This window comes from Etheostoma cragini, chromosome 16 (genome assembly GCF_013103735.1).
Source record: "Etheostoma cragini isolate CJK2018 chromosome 16, CSU_Ecrag_1.0, whole genome shotgun sequence".
In the NCBI taxonomy this organism is placed as follows: Eukaryota; Metazoa; Chordata; class Actinopteri; order Perciformes; family Percidae; genus Etheostoma; species Etheostoma cragini.
The window spans coordinates 10,057,518-10,070,767 of record NC_048422.1 but is presented as its reverse complement, the minus strand read 5'-3'; the positions used below and the strand labels follow the sequence as shown (position 1 = coordinate 10,070,767).

Here is a 13,250-nt window from a genome sequence, read left to right as displayed (position 1 = left end):
CTCAGTCGGTCAGTCTTTATGTTTTTCATGTTTTAGTCAGTCTCTATTTATGCCAGCTGCACTAGCAACCCCTTGTTAAGTCCGAGATGGCATCTTTAACACAGGAACCTAAATTATTTTGCCTTCAAAATAAAAGCCTGATGGAGTGAGATCTAGCATATAACTTATGAATAAATGAAATGTAATGATTTGTTGCCACATTCTTTCTTATTTTGCAACATAACATGCATTTCATGATATGACGTTTTTGTTTACAAAATTCATATTTAGCCTACTAAATGCCGCATACAGTTTCATAATTCTTTTAAGGTATGTGATAACTTACACTTTGGCTGTTTATTTTATTGCTAGGAAGAGTGTAACCTACATCCATTATGTATAGCAAATGTAATTAGTACCTGCATTATGATTTTCTGCATGATATCTTTACTAACATTACCTTCATATTTTGTGATCCGTCTGAATAATAGCTGTTTAAATTTGTGTTTTAGGGCTATGTATTTTACGTATTTCCAGGGACCATAGTTGACATTTGGCTAATTCTTGTTCATTTACAGGACTGTAGGCTATGAATGTGCAGTGTCCTTGTTAAATAAAATAATAAATAAATATGTTGATTATATTTGATTTTTTTTTAATCCAACATGCCGATATATTTGTCCAATATATATACTTTTTTTTTTAAATCCAGAAACGCGTTACAAAACATAAACAGATTTCCCTAACATTAGTTATTTGTAGTTATGAGTTCTCACTAATATAATATGATAATAATTAGTTTTATTGTCACAACAGATCAGTGGAGCATCAAAATATATTAAAGTTCTGAAAAATGAAATGTATACAAATACAAACTTAAGACATGAAACTTAAAGTCCTTTGAACAAAAACACATTAACAACAAGAAATCAGTGTTGCCAACAGGGACGTTGTATAGCGCCCTCTGGTGGGCAATCTATGTAACGCCAACGCTCATAACATGGTTGACAAAAACTATATATCTATTAGCATTATCATATTTGTGGAGTAGAATTTTTGATACGTTGGTGTCCACAGTTTAATTTGAAGAATCATGAAGGAAGCTGTGCTGTGTTGGTATTGCTGCTGGGTTGAGAGTGGCGTGCAGCAGCTGTGCGCCCTGCCCCGGTTATTTCCAAGCCATTCTGTCAGGGAAGCCACATGTAGGCTACCTCCACCCAGCAGTGATTGAACATGTGAACGGCCGGGCTGATGCTGTGAAGACAATGGAAGATAGCAGTTAACCACACTGCTGACATGAAACGCATGGATTATGGGTCTGATATGGATATGTTGTCAAATTCTACTTTTTCTAAGTGTCTGTGTTAATTCATCGTTGCGTGATGGCGACGACACTTCCTGCGACGGCGCGTTTGATATTTATTTTGTTTTAGACAGGTGAGTCAATAAAGATCGGATCTCTCTGCATGCGTGCGTTTGCTTTAAGAAATAATGGATCCACCAGGGACGGACAAATATATTAATGTAATACCCAAGTGAAGAGGCTTGAGTCTTGACTCAGTCCTATCCATGTATGGCTGTGTTTAGTTTTCCAACTTTCTCTGCTGCATCACTCCAAGTTTTTAAATCTATCTATTCTGAACAGCAATCGGATGTCAATACTCGTTTAAAGTTCCCTATTGTTGCTTCCAGAGTTCCTCTTTGTGGTGTATTAGGTTGTTGTGAAGCATAAATACAACTAAATCATGAGTTAACAACAACATAATACATGTGTTCTCTCTTTATTCTATGCAACAACAGAACACATTGACCAAAATCCATTATGTAGCATCAAAACTTAATTAATGCAATTTAAACAGGAAATATATGCTGTACAAATGGAGTTTGGTTTATTTGACTGATGGACTGTACACCTGTGTTGTCTTTAGGGTTGGTATTAAGTATTGTGATGGATATGTTTATTATGTATTTGCAGGTCGGGCAGTGTGTTTGGACACTGGCATGAGATCTATGGATTTGTGGAGCAGCTCACCAACAGGTTTGTAAGGTAAGTGTTGTATTGCTCTCTTCTCCTCTCAGCCCTTTCTCACATTATAGGAATTTATACTAAATCCTCTCCATAAAATACGGAAAATTCAAAACAATGTATGGCACAGTTCAAAAACAAGTGAAAAATGCTTTCCAGACAACCAGGCATATTACATTTTATCTACATTCATATTTAAACTACTAAAACACTGAGTTGTTGTTATAGGTTTTTAAATTATAGTAAAAACAGTAGTAGTGAGTAGGCCATGTCTATTTTGGGCAGCAGACATCATGCAAGGCCACCAACTGCTCCAAAACCTCTCTGGAGAATATTGCAGAGGGTGTGTGGGATATCTTTAGGTTTAATATAAGGTTGCTAAATATGAGAGCAAAACATCTGGCCAGATGTTGAAGCTGGTATTGACCACAACAGACAGTCCAGTTCCCATTTACAGCCCAAAGGGTAGAGCAAGGAAGTAACAGTGACCAATTTAGGGGTTGAATTTCCTACTCTGTGGAGCTCAATGGGCGAGCGAGGCACTGAGAATGTCTTGTGTTGTCTCGTGATTCTGATTCAGTAACACACAGTAAAGGACATTTTAATGGAATGAAATGCTGCTTGATAAATTGTAAGGTTAATTTCATGGTTTACTAATTTATGTCATGTCATGTTATAATTTTATGCAACATAATCTGCTTTGTAATGTTATGTAAAGAAAGTCATTTTTAATGTATCACTGTTTTGTGGCATTACATACCAATAAACTTCATTATATTACATTAAAAAGACACAATGTCATGTTCTGTTACAGTGTTATTTATAGAAATCATATCATGTTGTGTCATGTATTATTATGGCGTACTAGGGATTTTCCTGTTGTATCATATTATTGGATTAGATTTATCTTGATTGTCATTGCACCCAGTGAGTACCGGTACAACAAATATAGATAATAGTAACAAAAGTACCTATAAACTTATAGAAAAATAAACTTCAGGAAGGGTCTTGTTTTGCACACATGGCACCATATTGGAACACTTTGCCAAAAAGTAACGTAATTTATGTCTTGTTTCAGCATACATATATATATCAAATATCATTATTATTGTATTTCATCAAGTCCTATTGCCATTGATGTTTACACCCTAGCGGTACTATATTTTCTGTCCAATCATACTGAAAATGAAGTTTTAATAGCGGCTACAGGAATGCTTTTTGTTGCACGAGGGCCTAACCCACTTATAATTTTTCACCTTAAAGGATACAAAACATTGTTTTGGATTTGCTGTGCTTTTATGCTGCAGATAAGACTCACAAGCTTCCTGTTTGTGTGTTTCAGTCCCAGGATGAGGGTCTCCTACATAGTCTTTTCAGCCAGAGCAGTTGTAATACTGCCGCTAACGGGAGACAGGTATCAGCTTCATGTTTTACAACTTCCGTCATCTCTTTCTCTCCTTTTCTGCCTCACTGCCTAACCCATCTTCCTCCTCACCACTGAAAAAAACCATACTACTGATAACAAGATCACACAGAAACTAAGCTCTTATCAGTCTCTATTTAAACTGTGTTGTCCAATGTTTTGTGGTCTGGCTGTGCAGGTCTAAGATCGATGAGGGTTTGGAGAAGCTGAGCCAAATCAATCCTGCCGGTGAAACTTACATGCACGAAGGCATGAAAGCGGTAGGGACGCTCAGTGGGGTAGCACAGAATTCTGGACTCTGTACATAGTCGTTCCCTATGGGCCTCTCCCCGCATCCACGGCTATTCGTTCTCTTTGTAGGCCCTCCTCACATAAGGGCCCTGAATACTCCTAGTCTACTTCCCCCCCTGGTCCGACACCCCTGGTTACGCTAATTTAACATTGCCTGCCAAGAACCTAATTTCTGACACTTTATTGTTTTTTTTATGAACTGCCACTTAAAGGGGAAATTTTACACAAGCAACATACTAAATGTGCTTTGATTTTTAGAATAGAGTATGTAAAATCTACTTTAAAACACTTACATAACCAACAAACTGCAGGCTATGTGCCTTGTGTATTTTGGTCCATTGTTTCATACTGTGTTATGGTATTTTAAAGTAAATTAGATATGTTATTGGATATTTCAAGCAGCTCCAACCTGGCAACAGAAAATGTTTTTGCAATCCAAAACATGCAACAGTGAAAGTGTCATCACAGCAGCTCATTTGCACAATATTTGTCTGAGTCTCGCTATTTAGACTGAAGAGTCTTTCTCTCTTCAGGTGTCAGAGCAGATGAAGACACAAACTGCACCGTCATCTAGCATCATTATCGTTCTGACCGATGGCAAGCTGGAGGTTTTCCCCTTTGAACTCACGCTACGGGAGGTAACACACACACACACACACACAGAGACACATGAACACACAAACACACAGACACACGTTGCTAAAGATAATTTTAATGGCTATTATTTTTTGTATTTTTACGATGTTTTCATGTCTTCTCTATGTTGTTTTTCAAATCTTGGGTTTCAAACAAAATTAAGGTGGTTTAAAGATAAACACTGACTGACACATACTTCTTAAATCACTCTGTTGTTTTTACTGAATCACAACACTCAAGGATATGTGTATTATGTTGCATGAAATGAGCCAGATGTAACAAGATGAACCACTCATGTGATCTTTAATCAATGACTTATTTCATAAACATAAGTTTACTGTATGTCAGCAGAACTTGATTTAGGACTTTCTTTGTGTTTTGCTTCCCAGGCTGACAAAGCCAGAGGGTTTGGTGCCAGAGTGTACTGTGTCGGGGTCATGGACTTTGACCACAAACAGGTAGAGGACGTTAACTCGCTGGCCTCAGGCTGCCATGCAGCGCTGTGAGAAAGAACCCTTTGTTATTGATACTTGTTTAAACACTCAGCTTGTATTTGTCTTTCTGTGTGTGTGTATGGGTGTTAGGGTTCGGTTGTGGTCAGATATTCAATAGACTGCTGTTTTTGGCCTAGATTTTTGAACACACCTTGACCTTGTTGCTTAATCAGTTTAAGTTCAACTGGAACCTCCTAAGGACAGAACAGCCAGCAGCTGGCAGGGAACTGTAGTGTGTGGTTTATGCTGCATTCGGTTTATGTCAAAACATGGAATCATTTATTTGAAGCTGCAATTTTTGAGTTATCATATCCTCAGAGAGACTTTGATTTATTCCTATGCAGGTATCAAGTTATTGAAAGGGAGCATTGTGTTCAGGAAAAAGAAATGGATGATATCTCAGAGGTGTTTATCATGCTTGATAAGAATCAGCTTAACAGTCTACTTTGTTGACTTTGATAAATACAAAAAAAAAAAATGTATCCTATACAAACACAAAATGTAAAAGAACCATTGGTTCCCAGTGTTTGTAGCCATGATCCTTACTCCAGTCAGCACCATGTCATAAGTTATCCTTAATCAAATCTACTGTGCAAGGAGATAAACTGTTATTGCATTAGTTAAGAAAGACAATACTACAATATTTCATTTCAATTTGGTTTCCCTTGTTGCGCAACCCCGCCCTGAAGGATTCTTTAATCACATTATAGTGACAGTATTGATCTGTATAAGAAGTATTCATAAGCATATATAAATGGCTTCAAAATGACCACTCATAACTGGGAAAGTCTTCAGTAGTCAGCGGGTGCAAGGCTCTCTCTGCCCAGATACTGACCCAGTGTACTTTGTGGTATGAGTAGGGAAGTAATTACATCACTCTCTAATTAAATAATGACGGGGAAGCTTCCTGTTCTGCAATCATTAAAACAGGAGTTGAAAGCTTCAGCCAGCTGTCCAGAGCTTTCATCTCCGAGAAGCAGCCTTTTCCTCCCTAACTGCTGCTAATGCACCGAACCCAAATGAAGCAGACGACCTCCCAGAGAGGCAGCAAGAAATAAACACAGAAATGTAAACTGTTGAAATACATTATAACATAAAATGAATTTGGAGATAGGTCGACTTTTCATTTTTGTCTCAGCTTGCTGAAATAGCAGACGGCACAGAACAAGTCTTCCCGGTGCTGTCCGGGTTTCACGCCCTCAAAGACATCGTCAACTCGGTGAGGTCATGTCATCACACCTGACAATACACAAAAACTTCCAGCGGTACACAGCGTGAGTGTGGCATCAGACTTACATCCGTCATCTGTATCTCCACACAGATCCTGAAGCAGACATGCACAGAAATATTCACAATAGAGCCATCGAGTGTTTGTGTTAATGGTAAGTGTTACAAACGCGCGAAAGCTGACCTGGGCTCGCTACACAAAGGCACACAGCTGCTAAAGGTTAGCCTAGCCGGTAACAACATCCCCTGTCTCTTCTCACGGGTTGCATTCAACGTGAGAAGGAAACGTTAGTTTATTTTATAATGTGTAGGTATGTTGAGATTTTTTAAAAGACATGTTATTGTTAGAATAGATATACCTACACAAGTAGTTATGGATATCTTATTGTGCGTTTGCCATCTTATCAGGTTTTAAAAGGTGAATTTATAAAAAAGTTTGTGACACGGGAAAACAAGAAGGTCAATGAAACTCCACCATCATCTTACCCACACCCCTTGTCATATGGTTGAATATAATAATGCACTAAACATATGGTAAAAATTATTATGTCAAATACATTTTTATCAAGACTAACAGCGCGTCTTTAGTAATGAAAATAGTGGTCTGTAGGTTGGTCTGGATTGAAGATTATTCAAATGGTCTTTCCTTTTTTGGCGATTTTTTACAATGCTTACGTGTGTTCTTTTTGTTGTTTTTATCCAGTGTTTAATTCAAAATCAAGGTTGTTTGAGGATAAACACTGACTGATACATTTTTCTTGAATCACTCTGTTGTTTTGCAGAATTACAACACTCAAGGATATGTGTATCATGTTGCATGAAATGAGCCAGATGCTACATGGAAGCAAAACATGTATCAGTCTAAACCATTTTAAGTATAGTCCAGACTGAAATATCTCAACAAAGATTCGTTGGATTGCCATAAAACTAAAGATACTCATAGTCTCCAGAGGATGAGGCCTAGTAGGCTCCCTTGACTTCCTTTTAGCATCACTATGAGGTTCATATATGTATTGACTTTTTTTTTTTTCTCTATCATTTGTTGTTTCTGTTTGCTGCAATGTAAGTACCATAGGTCACAGTAGTGTAATGTGTGTCTGGTGTGTGTCTCAGAGTCTTTCAGTGTGGTGTTGAGGGGCAGTGGCTTCAGCGGATCCAGGAGGACAGACAACATTCTCTGCTCCCTCACTGTCAATCAAAAGACATACGGTCAGTAAATGCCACACGCTCAAAACACTCATCCACAGTTGTGCTACAGAGGTCAGCTGAGTTACAATTGGCTTTTGCATGCTAATGCAAAGGATGCACTTATTTGAACCCTTGTGGTATGAAGTAATTTTACACCAAAAAATGTGCTAAAGTACTGCAATACACTTTGAGATAGCAACATCTATGAGGTGAAATGTGATACAATGTGCAGACGTTGGTGCTGCAGTGGAAATCATGACGTCCAGAAACAAACAGTGGCTGCTTTTTATTGACTTCGGCCGGAGAACAGAGGACACATTATGAGACTGAGCAGAGGGAGGGAGGACATGTTTTCTGTCTCATTAGTCTATTAACAGATCGGTGTCGTGGTAATGTCACTGAGAGTACTTAAAGGGAAAACACATGACTGTATCTTATCTTTCTTTGCTTCTTCCAACCAGCTTGTTTTTATCTGTTCTTCTGGATTGTCTTTTATTCTTTCAATTGCCATCATCCTTCTGCTCTTATCCTTCATCAAAAATTATGTGATTACATGTTTTAATTAAAGTGCATGACAGACAAATTAGTTTTGTTTTGTGTATTTATTTGTATTTTTTTGGAATATTTTTGCAAGCATGTCCTTTCTTTTATAGGCAGTAAGACTTCAGTTTGTCCATCTCTATTTCTTCTCAGACCAGAAGCCAAAAGTTGTTAGAGATGGCTATCTGCTGTGTCCAGCTCCTGTTCTACATGAGGTTGGAGAGTAAGTTGACACACACACGCACACACGCACACACACACACACACAGGGGTCTCAGGTGCCTGTGTGTGATAAGGACGATGTGGCAGTATTAGTTTCATCCGCCCCAGTCCCACCACATCAAAATAAACAGGAATTACAGCTGAGAAACCACACTTGTGTTTGAACACTGAAAAGGTGACGAAAGCTTTCACATCATTTTTTTTGGTTGTCCTTTCTGTCCTGGTTGTTCTCTACTTTCCTTGTTGCACAGTAACACCCTTGTGATTAAAACGAGAGGAATGAGTTTACCTTAAATAGAAAAAGACATTACATTTTTGGGAAAGAAAAAATCAGCATGACATAATTTTATAACATCACTACCCTGGCATTTGTCTGACAGTGCCGGATCGACCTTAAAAGGCTTATAAAGAATTGCATTGCAAGAAGTGCATTAATGGCCGGCACAACACTATTTCATAAAGCTGATGGTAATTTAAAAAACAACAATGCCATTACCGTATATTTGTAGATCCCTGTGCGTCAATTTATCCGTTTCATCCATTTGTTCCTTTGACTAATCAGAAAACTAGGCCTGTGCCAATACAGTGGGTTCAAATTGGAAACTATAAATCCGTTGTGTGTGTGGTGGAGAGAGAAGAGAGAACAATGTTTACAGTAGAACTATCAGCAGCTCAAAGTGTCGGATGAACTGAAGCCAGTCCGACCAGAATATCTCTGTGGCATTTAGAGAGCGAGCCAAAGCTAATTTAACTTCACTTCAAACAGCGCTCTCTCTCTCTCTCTCCCCCTCCTCTATCTGTCCCCAGTCCCCTCTCACTTCCTATGAGGTCTCACCCACTCTGTGACACTCTCTCCTTACTGAAACACTCAGGCAGAGTTTGATAATTTCTCAGGGACAAAGCTAAAACAATCTCCGCTCAAGTCCAACCCTCGAAACCATTGGAACCACATAGTATTAAACGGCAAACTATAACGGCAAATAAGAAAAATCGGGTCAAAAAATGATAAGCATGTGAATGGCAATGACTTCCTTTTTCAGAGAGTCAATGTTCTCGGCACTAACAGTGTTGGAAGGCCAACAGGGAAACTGCTATATGGCAGTGCTTCTCAAATGTTGTAGCTGTAAACCCAGTATTAACAATACATCAGTAAAACATCATATTTCACCACGTTTTCTTCTTCTTCTTTGCCTAATAATTGCAGATCAGTTGATGTGCTGGTCAGCCTGAATAATGGAAAATCCTACATATCCAGTCCCATCACCATCTATGCTACAACTTGTGTGAGTATTAATAATATAGAACCAAAACAAACATTTTTTTTTATAGGTTACAATAGTATAACTGCAGTATCAATAAAGGCAGTTCTGCCGTTTGCACAGCCAACATTTCACCCATCTTCCTATTATAATTGAAGAGCAAAGCATGCATCTTTAAAATTGAAAATAAGTATCTTTGAGTAATGGTCAACACATGACTCAGATCTCAGTGGTATTACTGTCAGTGTAATGATAACACAAGATACATAAACACATGTCCAGGGTGCATGATGTAATGGGTGTAGTCAATTTGTGTGTGTTTATTGTAGTCAGATGGGACCTGGGTGCTCTGGTTGCTGTTGGCTCTGTTGCTGTTACTGGCTCTGGCTTTGTTCTGGTGGTTTTGGCCTCTGTGCTGCACTGTGGTGAGTTTACAGTCCATGCACCTCCAATTCAGGCCTCTTAGAAGCCCAAACCATAATTCAGTGCTATTGTTATTTATGGAAGTACAGAGTTTCATTTCAAGTTTTTACTTTTTCATATTTACAGGTGATCAGAGACCCACCCCCCTCTCGTCCACCTCCTCCACCTCCGGTCATTGTGAGTAGACCACAGCCTGTTGAAAAACATATTTTTCTTACATCATCAGTGTCTTATAAGTCCATGCGGGCTGGGCACTTGTGTGAATGACACAAACAATAACCTAACTATCTAACAAACCATAACTGTGTCTGATAGGCTGCAGAACCTGTCAATCAAGCAAAGACACTTCTAAACACACCTCTATTTATGCCTTACTCTCTTTTTAATAGAACAAGATTTTTTTGAATGCCTCTAAGACACTTAAAATAAGTTAAATAAGGATAATCAGCAATATAGCCAAGGAACCCTTAACTAAAACAGAGGCCGAGCAGGGACCCCCTGCTACATAAATATTATTAAATTAAGTTGCATATTATATTGGGCATACAATAACATGTAGGGTGGCCTAAAACCTCTATACATACCTTTTTCATAGAATACTTAGCTATTAAAGTAGCCTGCTATTGTTGATATGATTTTACAAATGTTAAACGTTTTAGTGTTAAACCTACATGTGGAACAGAGAATTCTTAGGATGAATCTATCTACTATGCAAATCCATATCTAGTCTGTGGATGGCCTTAGTGACTGCCTTAACAACAGGCCAGGTAGCAGTAGGGATTTATTATATTTGCTAATAATATCTTCAAAAATTAAAGATTTGGAAGACCCCCTGCATTGACTCCCATGATTTGATCCAATGATGATAATTTTAAGTGATAATTTCAAGATAGAAGATGCTAAATAGATATCTATGGTACTTTGTGGGGGGCAGCATCTACTGACTGTTAGTGGTATTGCACCACTTGAGCAATGACTTCAGACAGGTCGGTTTCTGTTCTGTGTTGACTCATTTGAAAATCTAAAATAATCACAAAACAACACTCCCCCCCCCGAAACTAATTGTAAAGTTATTTCAATTTACTTTTGTTGTTTTCAAGGAGCCAGAAGAAGATCTTTTGCCCAAACACAGGTGGCCCACAGTGGATGCTTCATACTATGGAGGCAGAGGTCCTGGAGGAATCAAACGCATGGAGGTGAATTGAAATACAGAATCTATAATCATATGAAATAGTTATAGTGTTTCACATTGATGGTGCAATTCTACCATTGCTTTTTAACAACATTCATTTAGGCAAACTTCCACATTTTGTGTTGACGAACACACACTTTGGTTTTAGTGGAGTCGCTGTGTGTCTGTTTTTAACTTTGGCTGCTGTGCTGTCACTAACAGACAGGTCTCTCATGTCAGTCTTTTGTACATATTGGTCTGTATAGGTGCGTTGGGGGCAGATGGGGTCCACAGAGGAAGGGTCACGTCTTGAGAAAGCCAAAAATGCTGTGGTCACTATGCCGGAGGAAGCAGAGGAACCCATCATGCATCGGCCTCCACCGCGGCCTCCTCCGGTCTACAACCCCCCGTCACAATCAAAATGGTACACGCCCATCAAGGTGAGACAATAACCCTGCATGTCTTCGCCGTCCTCGCCTCCTGCAGCTGGCAACAATCCCACGAGCTGGTGGTGTGATGGGTGAATTTCAGTAACTATCTAACTACATGGATTTACCTATTTTTGAGGAGGAAATGAACTACAATTTGTCGCTGTGAAAGCATGGAGGACACCCACAACACCACCAGGCGCTCTGGGAATTGTTGTTGGCTGCGGGAGGCAAGGAAGGCGGGGACAAAGGCTGCCTGCCCGGCTAAGGAATCTACCACACAGATCAACACTGCCAAGCCTCCTACTCACCGACAACAGATAGATCCATCACACACAAAATGGATGAGCTACAAATACACATGTTACTGCTGCATTATGGTTTTCACAAAAGCCTGGCTAAATACACTTATCAATACCAGCTAACAGCTAGCAGCTAGCTAGCTCTAGCAGCTAACCAGGCAAGTAAGCTAACCACCAGCAAGAACAAGACAGTGTAGGTGGATTAATACAATGTCTGACTTGAAAACTCATCTTGATGTTACTTAAGGGCCCTGTTCATGTCAATTGTATTTTGTGTCTGTTAAGAGGCACAAAGGCACTCTAAAACTTGCCCTGGGAACTGCGTTTTTAGCTCAGTGGAAGCTTGTACACAAAGCGGCAGCTACTCAGTGTTGCCTGTATTGATTCCGGTCCGGGGGGTTTTAATCAAAAGTACTTGCATATTTATAGCAATCAAGATTGACATAAAAATTGGCCAAATTCTCCTTTAATATCTATCTGATTCCAACTATCACTGCTGTTCCCACACACACACACACACACAAGCACCAGTAAACTCTCTCTCTCTCTCTCTGCCTCACACTCTCACACACGTATGCGCACATGCACACAGGTTATGATGTGCATGTTGTGTATATAATTTTTTTCTGCATTTTTATCTTGCGTTTGTTTGATTGAATTAACATGATTTGACTTTCAGGGCCGTTTTGATGCATTGCGGGCATTACTGGGGAGGCAGTACGACAGAGTGGCAATCATGAGGCCAACACCTCAGGACAAGGTAAAGAAACATCTGCAGTATTTCCCTCCAAATCAATTAAACTTTCTTTCAGATGGAAGAAAACACTGTTTACCAATTTAGAATACTTCTATCATAATTTCTTCCTGCCAGACTGCGTGCAGTCACCAAGACATAATTACGCTTTTGCCATAATGTGTCACCAGTTAATTTGGTGAGAGAATAGACCCAGTCTCTTGACTCCACAGTGATTAAATTAATAACAGAAAATAATACAGCCCAACCTCCGCCCTCGAATTACTTACGCAACAGACAATTAACAGCTTACTACATCAACCTGTAAATACAGCAGGAATAGGTTCCAGACAATGTTTTATTTTTATGATTGTTGTTTTCTTTTAGTATTTACTTTTTTTTTTGTTTAATTTTTATGATTTGTCCTCATATTTTGTGCCACGGTGTGAGATGTTCTACTGATTGAACTGATGGAAGTTTTCCGTCAGGCCAGTATTAACTTAAATGGGAAAGTTCCCATTTTTAACACCAGTGCTTGGATAAACACATAAGATGCATTACATCTGGTGTTGTTTGATATCATATTGTCTACAGAGAGACACTTTACAGTATGCAATGAACTCTATTTGTGGTTGATATTAATATCTGACTTTAGTGTCTCTCTTCTGTTGTCTCCAGGGCCGCTGCATTAACTTCACCAGAGTTCAGAGTCACTGATGTTCAAACACTAGGATCAACACTTTTCACTTAATTCCAGTTTTTGGCCAAACATGACAGTTTGTATACTCAGAGATGATTGTTTGGATTCAATGTGTATTGTAAATAAAAACATTTACTATCTATAATATTCTAGTGTTGTCATTGCATTTAGAAATGTATTACCCATTTTGTTTTTGTGCATCAGTTAA

At 38.9% G+C, this 13,250-nt stretch overlaps 1 protein-coding gene across 2 annotated transcripts; it reads left to right on the top strand.

Annotated features, from left to right (window-relative positions):
- Positions 1 to 1,134: 1,134 nt before the first annotated feature.
- On the top strand, positions 1,135 to 13,187 carry antxr2b (ANTXR cell adhesion molecule 2b). Of its 2 annotated transcripts, XM_034897319.1 has the most exons (18): positions 1,135 to 1,416; positions 1,955 to 2,026; positions 3,348 to 3,419; positions 3,607 to 3,688; positions 4,253 to 4,357; positions 4,745 to 4,813; positions 5,988 to 6,068; positions 6,171 to 6,231; positions 7,190 to 7,285; positions 7,958 to 8,027; positions 9,231 to 9,309; positions 9,615 to 9,710; positions 9,835 to 9,885; positions 10,809 to 10,904; positions 11,146 to 11,206; positions 11,270 to 11,319; positions 12,289 to 12,369; positions 13,021 to 13,187. In XM_034897319.1, the coding sequence occupies exons 1-18, from the start codon at positions 1,292 to 1,294 to the stop codon at positions 13,057 to 13,059; spliced, it is 1,386 nt and encodes a 461-aa protein (XP_034753210.1). In that variant the 5' UTR covers positions 1,135 to 1,291; the 3' UTR covers positions 13,060 to 13,187. The 2 variants fall into 2 exon arrangements, with proteins under 2 accessions (XP_034753210.1, XP_034753209.1); XM_034897318.1 differs by having other exon boundaries at positions 1,139 to 1,416; positions 11,146 to 11,319.
- Positions 13,188 to 13,250: the final 63 nt, after the last annotated feature.

Excerpts from the sequence above, each read along its gene's own strand:
- antxr2b (XM_034897318.1), top strand. The coding sequence starts at position 1,292 with ATGGGTCTGATATGGATATGTTGTCAAATTCTACTTTTTCTAAGTGTC. Across the intron at positions 8,028-9,230 it reads GTTCTACATGAGGTTGGAGA|ATCAGTTGATGTGCTGGTCA; the intron begins GTAAGTTGACAC and ends TAATAATTGCAG. Across the intron at positions 10,905-11,145 it reads GAGGAATCAAACGCATGGAG|GTGCGTTGGGGGCAGATGGG; the intron begins GTGAATTGAAAT and ends TGGTCTGTATAG.